General features: G+C 41.3%; 1 protein-coding gene across 3 annotated transcripts; it reads right to left on the reverse strand.

Annotated features, from left to right (window-relative positions):
• Positions 1-213: 213 nt before the first annotated feature.
• Positions 214-8,587, reverse strand: LOC136436125 (zinc finger protein 569-like). Of its 3 annotated transcripts, none has more exons than XM_066429874.1 (2): positions 8,491-8,587; positions 214-3,451 (listed from the first exon to the last, which is right to left on the reverse strand). In XM_066429874.1, the coding sequence occupies exons 1-2, from the start codon at positions 8,567-8,569 to the stop codon at positions 1,344-1,346; spliced, it is 2,187 nt and encodes a 728-aa protein (XP_066285971.1). In that variant the 5' UTR covers positions 8,570-8,587; the 3' UTR covers positions 214-1,343. The 3 variants fall into 3 exon arrangements, with proteins under 3 accessions (XP_066285971.1, XP_066285970.1, XP_066285973.1); XM_066429873.1 differs by lacking the exon at positions 8,491-8,587 and adding an exon at positions 4,060-4,180; XM_066429876.1 differs by lacking the exon at positions 214-3,451 and adding an exon at positions 4,865-7,883.
• Positions 8,588-9,705: the final 1,118 nt, after the last annotated feature.

The raw sequence follows: 9,705 nt of genomic DNA on the forward strand, positions 1-9,705 counted from the left end.
AAAAACTTTGAAAATCTAAAAACAACACCACGTAAAAATTGTGTCTTAGCATTACAAACTGTATAATCACTTTCAAAATGTACCAAAACGCTTCAATCCTACCACAAACATAAACATTTAGTCCTTCGAAAATCGCCACAGTTAAGACGCATGGCAGTGATAGTCCGTGGGAAAGGCTCTCATGCATGGAGGAGCTCACCTCGAAGAAGGGGAAACATTTTTTTTTGATCTATAAATAAAACCCATTTGCCTTAGTCAGAAATGTGCATGGTAATTTAACAAAAAGAATTTTATATAGTAAAGTCTATACACAAAATTAGATTGCAATCTAGTCACCGTTATTATCACATAAAAATGCTCTAAAAAAGATCACTCCTCTAGAGAAAGAATGCCGGAGCTTTCCAAGAAATTTGCGTGTAAGCCCCGCCCCTTACTGTGTTGGTGCCGCTACCATGACTACTGTCTGTCTCACCCTTTCAAAGGCCCTTTGATGTGTAACATGAGAACCCTGTGGTTTGTTGCCAACAAACCTCCATGTTGCAACATTGTACAAGCCTGAGGCATCTAAATAACAAATTTGTTGACAATTTAGTCTCTCAAAATGAAAGTTTTTTTTCTACATACAAGGGTAATTTTTGGATTTGAAATTGTTTGGATTGCAACAACACTGAACCAAGGTCAATATATGATAATGTCCTTAACATTATATAATAATGTGATTTTGTTTTATATGCAATGCATAACACGATAAATGGCAAGTTCATCCTTTTCTATATGGCTTTTACAAATAAGTAATACTTTCACTGAGCATATATTCAGGATATTGTAATTTCTGTTCAAGTTCTAGATGTTGATACATATATGAAAAAAGAGTAGACGTGTGAAAGAGTGAAGGTGTGAAGTGAACTGAGAAGTTTGGCGACTTAACTTGTGGTTGATGATGTCACCTTATACAATTTTCCTTGATCACTTGCTTTAAGTTCCAAGTAGAAAATGCATGTATCATGAACATTTTCACTTGTTGAATTTGAAGCACCGTTGGCCCCCGGTTAGGGGTCATAGCGGGGAACCTATGCCCAATTTTTGCAAAAAATTGTGGATACTATACATTAAAGAGTTACAAAGAGTAGGGGTCCTTCCCAGTGTGAGTGGATCAAACCTTACAGTCTGGTCAGGGTTGACATCTTGAAAACGTGATAGTCACCTGTTATGTCAATCTTTCCACAAATGTGGTAAATCTCAAAAAGTAAATCAGGCTTAAACGAATAAAAAGAACCTACCTGCTTATCATCTCCTTTCCCTAGGACAGAAGTAGCATAGACACAGATTATGTGTCAATTTGGTCATTTTCCGGGGGGTATGTTTATTCCGGGGGGTACGTTTATTAGATTTTGAAGATTTGTCCGGGGGGTATGTTTATTCCGGGGGGTATGTTTATTTGGGAGATGAGAGTAGTCGCATTGGTCACATTTGTAGGGTTCCAGACCGGTATGCGTTCTCATATGTTCGGTTAAGGAGGACCTGAAAGTCGTCCTGAATCCACACTCTCCACACATGTAGGGTTTGTCTCCAGTGTGCTTGGCCATGTGTGCGTTTAAAGAATCTTTCCGTTCAGTAGAATATTCGCACTGGTCACATTTGTAGGACTTCTCGCCTGCATGTCTTCTCATATGTTCAGATAGGTCAGACCTGACAGTCGTTTCGTATCCGCACTCAACGCAAATGTTGGGGTTTTCACCGGTGTGTTTAGCCATGTGTTCGTCTATAAGACTTTTCCGTACAGCAGAATAGTCGCATTGGTCACATTTGTAGGGTTTCTGGCCTGCATGTTTCCTCATGATATGTCCGGACAGGTCCAACTTCCTAACAGTTCTGTACCCGCACTCTCCACACATGTATGGTTTGTCTCCGGTGTGGTTAGCCATGTGTCGGTCTAAAGTACCTTTCACCGCGGCAGAATAGTCACACCGATCACACTTATAGGGTTTCACACCTGTATGTGTTCTCATATGTGCGACAAAGGAAGACTTAACAGCAGTCCTGTATTCGCATTCCCCACACATGTAGGGTTTATCTCCGGTGTGTTTAGCCATGTGATGGTCTAGACTGTGTTTTACAGCAGCAGAATAGTCGTACCGGGTACACTTGTAGGGTTTCAGCCCGGTATGTGTTCTCATGTGTTTGGTTAAGGAGGACCTGAAACCCGTCCTGTATCCACACTCTCCACACATGTAGGGTTTTTGTCCAGTATGTTTAACCATGTGTTTGTCTAAAGAATCTTTCCATGCAGCAGAAAATTCGCACTGGTCACATTTATAGGGTCTCAGACCGGTATGTGTTCTCATATGGACGTTTAAAGAATATTTCCATGCAGTAGAAAATTCGCACTGGTCACATTTGTAGGGTTTCAGACCGGTATGTGTTCTCATATGTGTGGTTAAGGAGGACCTGCGAGCCGTCCTGAATCCACACTCTCCACACATGTAGGGTTTTTGTCCAGTATGTTTAACCATGTGTTTGTCTAAAGAATCTTTCCATGCAGTAGAAAATTCGCACTGGTCACATTTATAGGGTCTCAGACTGGTATGTGTTCTCATATGGACGTTTAAAGAATGTTTCCATGTAGTAGAATATTCGCACTGGGCACATTTAAATGGTTTTACTTTTAGTTTCTTTACCCCTTTATGTGATTTCATATGTATGTATAGTTGCGACCTGAAAGCCATCCTGTATCCGCACTCTCCACACATAAAGGGTTTTTCGCCAGTATGTTTAGCCATGTGTTGGTCTAAATTGCATTTACGCGGAGAAGAATAGTCGCACTGTTGACACTCATGGAGTTTTATACCTGTATGTTTTCTCATATGTATGGACAGGTAAGACCTGAGAGTAGTTCTGAATCCGCACTCACATACGTAGCGTTTTTCTCCAGTGAGTTTAGCCATGTGTAGGTCTAAATCACGGTTCGATGCAGTAGAATATTCGCACTGGTCACATTTGTAGGGTTTCACACCTGTATGTCTTCTCATTGTATGTTTGACTAGAGAAGCCTTGTCAGCCGTCCTGTATCCGCACTCTTTACACATGTATGGTTTTTCGCCGGTGTGTTTAGCCGCCATGTGCCGGTCTAAATGCCCTTTCCGTGCAGCATAATAGTCGCACTCGTCACATTCGTAGGGTTTCTCAGCAATACGTTTTCGTTTTTGTGTTAATAGGTTAACATTTGAGGTTGCGCTATGGTCACATTCAGTACATTTGTCCACAGTGCGTTTCACCTGCTCGGTTCGAACCTCAAGGGAACGATTGTCAGATTCTACTTCGCATCGAATGTCTCCTCCCTTGTCCTGTTGTTGCCTTTCTGTGTCCAATTTCTCACTGCTACTTGTCTCGTTGCCAGGCTGTGCAGTTGGCATATCATCCATAGCAACCTGGCTGCTTCTTTCTCCCATTTCTAAGAAAAACAACAAATCGTCCAAAATGAGAAGATAGGAAACATTCCCATAGTATCTACATCCGCCATATTGTACTGGAACAGTAGTAAACATAAAATAAAACACGTAGTATTCCGTATCACTACAGCACACACACACCACACACACACAAACACACATGCACTCACAAAACACACGCATACACAAGAATGTAAAATTAATCGTGACTATCAATTTACTAAGATATCATCCACGGTGATAGATGCTTCAGAATCGAATAAAATTGCAAAGGGTTGTCAAACCGACATCGTGGCATAATTTGCAACTCCTTGTCGATGACCACAACGTACACAGGAATTCGAAAATGGGGATTCCTATAGTAAGGACCACAAACTGACCGACATCGACACGGATAAACATATAGTATTAGTAGGGTGCGCAATACTGCGGTCACAACTAGTTTACGTTTTCCTAAAAATTATGCCCCCCTCCCCCTTAGGAACGACCACTGATTTTAAAACAAGGACAACAACAACAACTGATTTTCCAATATAAAAAACTTTGTTTCTAAATCATTGCAAACGATTTCGCAGACAAAGAGTGTCCAGACAGTTTAAACATGCCTTACCTGACGGTCTCGTTGGTGGATTAGCTGCTAAGGCGCTGATTTGTCCTGAAAAAGGATTCGGGTCATGAAACTCCGACATTCAAAATGGCGGACAGGCAAAATGACCTTTTCTGACCAAGGAGGTCGAAGGTCAAATTTGATAAACCTGATTACACCCTACTGCACATAACAACGTAACGGATCACCCTGTACCAGGACGCTTTTGACTATTCTTAATAGTGCTGTAACAAGTTAAAATCAAAAGCATTTGCTAAAACTGATCAATCTATTTATTTATTTATCTATTTGTTTTACACAGTATATGTCATTCTTTTAGCTGAATGTATTGGATGATTTTAGAGTACTGGGATCTTAAATAGTGCTGTATCTAGCGCTAAGACTAAGTACCATCTGCCAAACTCACCTGATTTATCTTTAAAGAGTTTTGTAATCTAAAGCTGGGTCAAGATACCTTAGAGCCCGGTGACGTTTATCGCACGATAGTCGCAGTACTTAGGAAGCAGATGGCAGATAAATCTTATAAAACACGCAAGATTTAATGGCATGTGAATCATTCATACTTCTTACCAAAAGCTAGGAAACTTAAGACATTTCATATTCCTCTGACCAATATTCATCCTGTGATGGCCAGTTTCTACTATTTGTTTACCTCATGAGTCTAATGTATGTTCATAACCCAATATCGTTCTACGATTTGTATGCCTGTACATCTGAAGAATTACACTTTACAGGATAACGTCACCAGCCTAAGACATATTAAGACTTAATAAGAGGAAACAAACCCAATAAAACAACGGCAAACGTGTGAATGAATGAAACAATGCTGTGATTTCTTTCGTTATATTTTCTCGACATTTCGTAAACTTTTGTATACAAAAGATCACTATCTAATTTGTGTGAAATGGAAATGTCTCATGATAATGCATATTATGGATCACATAGTCTATTAGCTGCAACACATATACCCCCTTTGTACATAGATCAACGAGGTTCTATCATGATTCTGATATATAAAATGTTGTGATAGCACAAGCATGTCTAAAAAAACAAACGTGAAAATGTGCAATTACAACAAATAGAAATTGAGCTTAATCAATTCGAGTATCTCAGTCTGAAATCATGATCAACTCAAGTTGAATCCAGAACTCTTCTGCGTTTTAAACTACCCTATGTGGAAACAATGCCAGGGTGTGTTGGATCATCACATACGAGTTTCAACATGTCAATTGCCCTTTCGTTGTAATGGATAGCCTGTTAGCAACCGCCATACGTTCCCAGTAAAATCCTAACTTAAAAACTCTAGGTCTTAAATGTTCACTGTCCTCATGATTTATTGTCAATGTCTACTCCAAGACGTACATATGACACAGGATTTACTAGTGCATGACCAATCGCGAAGCCTGGCACATTTAGTTTACCTTTATTGTTAACACTGTCACCATCGACAGACCCTAGCTTCAACTGAATTTCCATTTAAACCTAAATCATTGATTTAAACAGCTGAAACTTTGTGTCCATGTTCAGTAATAGTTGATAGAAGAGAACAGTTGATTTTCATGTTAAAAGGCATCATCATGTAATAATAATAACCGATGAAATGAATATAATCTAACAATGTTTTTATATGATATACTAAGAAGATAAAGTATAAAGTCAATATCGACAGTGTTACCTTGTCGTTTGGCTAGCTACAAGATGAAACCTTCGGCTATTAATATCATTATTTCGTTACTAGCATTACAACAATGATATACCATTCTACAACGAAAATATTTCTAAAAGTTCTATTTATGTTTGCAACAGCAACTATCCAGTAAGATATGTATATACAATGGGCGTTCAGAAAGAGGGGGTAAACGAGAAGGCGGCATATCTTTTATGAGACATAGATTTCTGAGTACAACTACAATAGTGAAATTTGGTGGATATTGACAACTGCTTGACAGTAGATAGTTATAGCAGTTAATATAAGTTCCATCCCGGTCAACCCGTAATCCAAGCCTTTTCACTGGCGTGTTTGACCATGTGTAGGTCTAAAACACTTTCCCAAGAAGGAGAATAGTCGCACTGATAACATTTATATTTTGATTGTTCATAACGTTTTTCTTTTTGCCAAGTTGCAAGTTTTGCAAGTTTTTTTTAGATGTTCCTTGTAGCAGTAGTAACACTGGTCACATCTGTAGGGTTTCTCGCCTGTATGTCTTGTCATGGTTTTACACCTGTATGTGTTCTCATATGTATGGTTAAGGAAGATTTAACATCCTCTCTGTATCCGCACTCCCCACACATGTAGGGTTTTTCGCCGGTGTGTGTAGTCATGTGTCCATCTAAATGACTTTTCGATACTGCAGAATAGTCGCACTGGGTACACGTATAAGGTTTCACACCTGTATGTCGTCTCATGTGTACGGCTAAGGAAGATTTAACAGCCGCCCTGTATCCACACTCCCCACACATGTAGGGTTTTTCGCCGGTGTGTTTAGTCATGTGTCGGTCTACAGTACCTTTACGTGCAGTGGAAAAGTCACGCTGGTCACATTTGTAGCGCTTCTCGCCTGTATGTTTTCTCATATGCACAGATAGGTGAGACCTGTCAGCCGTCCTGTATCCGCACTCGTCGCACATGTATGGTTTATCTCCGGTGTGTTTAGAAACATGAAGATATAAAGAAGATTTCCATACAGCAGAATAGTCGCACTGGTCACACTTGTAAGGTTTCACTTCTGTATGTGTTGTCATATGTGCGGCTATGGACGACTTAACAGCAGTCTTGTATCCACACTCCCCGCACATGTAGGGTTTTTCGCCAATGTGTTTAGTCATGTGTCGGTCTAAATTACTTTTACGTACAGTGGAATAGTCGCACTGGTCACATTTATACGGTTTCACAACTGAGTGTACTTTCATATGTTCGGATAGGTGAGACCTGACAGCCGTCCTGTATCCGCACTCGTCGCACATGTAGGGTTTATCTCCGGTGTGGTTAGCCATGTGTCGGTCTAAAGTACCTTTCTCTGCGGCAGAATATTCGCATAGTTCACACTTAAAGGGTTTCACACCTGTATGTGTTCTCATATGTACGACTAAGGAAGACTTAGCAGCAGTCCTGTATTCGCATTCCCCACACATGTAGGGTTTATCTCCGGTGTGTTTAGCCATGTGATGGTCTAAACTGTATTTTACAGCAGCAGAATAGTCGCACTGGTCACATTTGTAAGGTTTCAGCCCGGTATGTGTTCTCATATGTTTGGTTAAGGAGGACCTGAAAGTCGTCCTGAATCCACAATCTCCACACATGTAGGGTTTTTCTCCGGTGTGTTTGGTCATGTGTCGGTCTAAATTTCCTTTCCGTGCGGTAGAATATTCGCACTGGTCACATTTATACGGTTTAACACCAGAATGTATTTTCATATGATTGGATAGGCGAGACCTAACAGCCGTCCTGTATCCGCACTCCTCACACATGAAGGTTTTTTCGCCGGTGTGTTTAGCCATGTGCCGATCTAAACTGCCCTCCCGTGCAGCAGAATAGTCGCACTCGTCACATTCATACGATTTCTCAGCAGTGCGTTTTCGTTTGTGTCTTAATAGGTAAGCATTTGAGGTTGCCCTATGGTTACATTCGGTACGTTTGCCCACAGTGCGTTTCGCCTGCTTGGTTTGAACCTGAAGGGAACGATTGTCAGATTCTACTTCGCATCGAATGTCTCCTCCCTTGTCCTGCTGCCTTTCTGTGTCCAATTTCTCACTGCTACTTGTCTCGTTCCCAGGCTGTGCAGTTGGCATATTATCCATAGCAACCTGACTGCTTCTTTCACCCATTTCTAAGAAAAACAACAAATCGTCCAACATGAGAAGATAGGAAACATTCCCATAGTATCTACACCCGACATATTGAACTGGAACAGTAGTAAATATAAAATAAAACACAGTGTATTCCGTATCACTACAGCACACACACACCACACACACGCACACAAAACGCACACAAACACTAACAAATACACACACGTTCACACGCATGTTAAACAAATCGTGACTTTCAATTTACTAAGACACCTCCCACAGTGATATCAAAATGATTCAGAGTCGTATGGTTGCCAAACGGTTGTAAAACCGACATCGTCGCATAATTTTCTACTCCTTGTCGATGACCACAAGGAAGCGGTACACAGGATTTCGAAAATGGGGATTCCTATAGTTAAGGACCACAAACTGACCGACATCGACACGGATAAACATGTAATATTACAGTTAGTAGTGTGCGCAATACTGCGGCCTGCGGTCACTACCCAACTTAGGTGACGTTTTCCTAGAATTATGCCCCCCTCCCACTTAGGAACGATCACTGATTTTCCAATACTTTGTTTCTAAATCATTGCAAACGATTTCGCAGACATAGAGTGTCCAGACAGTTAAAACATGCCTTACCTGACGGTCTCGTTGGTGGATTAGCTGCTAAGGCGCTGATTTGTCCTGAAAATGGATTCGGGTCATGAAACTCCGACATTTAAAATGGCGGACAGGCAAAATGGGTAAGACAAAGTTGTTGTTGTTGTTGTTGTTGTCCTTGTTTAACGTCTATTACTTCGTTAGACATGGTCTCCAGGTGCTGTGCTGGTCGCTAGGTTTCAGTTCTTGTTGATTTCTCGCTAGGTTTTGAGCACTTGGTGACTTGAGGTAGCGTGTTGCTGGATGTGTTTCAGTTGAGCACGTCGAATCTGCGAGTGCACTCGATGTACTGGGAGAATGTTCTGTACATCTGTGTGTTGATTACGTCAGTGAGGTCTTCTCTCATTCCAGCTAGAGTGACGATGTCCGTGTGTCTGTTCTCCGCTGGCGTGCCGTAGGTCTCGTATGTGCTTTCGATCTCCTGCAGCATTTGGTGTCTTTCCCTTTCATAGCGGGCGCAGTGGTACAGGAAGTGGTTGGTAGTCTCCGGGGCGTCGCAGTTAGGGCAGTTTGGAGACGTCTCAGGGTTCTTCCAGTTTTGGTAGGCATTGAGTTTTGTGTGGCCACTGACTAATCGGTTGATGTTGATTTGTGTGCGTCTCTTTCCAAGTGCTTTTCCTTTCTTCTTCATGTTCATGGCTATCTTCTGCATGTATTCGCTTTTTGTGTTCAGCTTTGTTCTTCGGTCCCATCTCATGAGTGCTTGAGTTTCAATGTGTTTCGTGGCCTGTTGTCTTGTCCATGATGCGTTCATCTGGGTGTTAGCAGCTTCAGCTGCTGCTAACTTTGCCTCTTTGTCTGCAATCTCGTTGCCGGGTATGCCCATGTGACCGGGACACCATGTGAACTGTATTGTGTGTCCTTGTAGATGGAGGGAGCGTCGAAGGTCAAAGTTGATAAACCTGATTACACCCTACTGCACATAACAACGTAACGGATCACCCTGCTACCAGGACGCTTTTGACTATCTTAATAGTGCTTTAACAAGTTAAAATCAAAAGCATTTGCTAAAACTGATCAATCTATTTATTTATTATCTCCATGAAAAATGGAGATATAGTTTTGGGTGTGTCTGTGTGTGTGTCTGTGTGTCTGTGTGTATGTGTGTTTGTGTTTCCGCACTACTGTCGACAGCATAACTCCAGAACCTCTGGATGGATTACGATGATATTTGGTATGTGGGTAGGTGTTGTG

The sequence above is a fragment of the Branchiostoma lanceolatum genome, chromosome 6 (assembly GCF_035083965.1).
Source record: "Branchiostoma lanceolatum isolate klBraLanc5 chromosome 6, klBraLanc5.hap2, whole genome shotgun sequence".
Taxonomy (NCBI): domain Eukaryota; kingdom Metazoa; phylum Chordata; class Leptocardii; order Amphioxiformes; family Branchiostomatidae; genus Branchiostoma; species Branchiostoma lanceolatum.

Bases quoted from the DNA above. Each gene is read 5' to 3' on its own strand.
- LOC136436125 (XM_066429874.1), bottom strand. From the start codon at position 8,569: ATGTCGGAGTTTCATGACCCGAATCCATTTTCAGGACAAATCAGCGCC. The intron at 3,452-8,490 runs GTAAGGCATGTT...TGTTTTTCTTAG, and splicing joins TCCACCAACGAGACCGTCAG to AAATGGGAGAAAGAAGCAGC.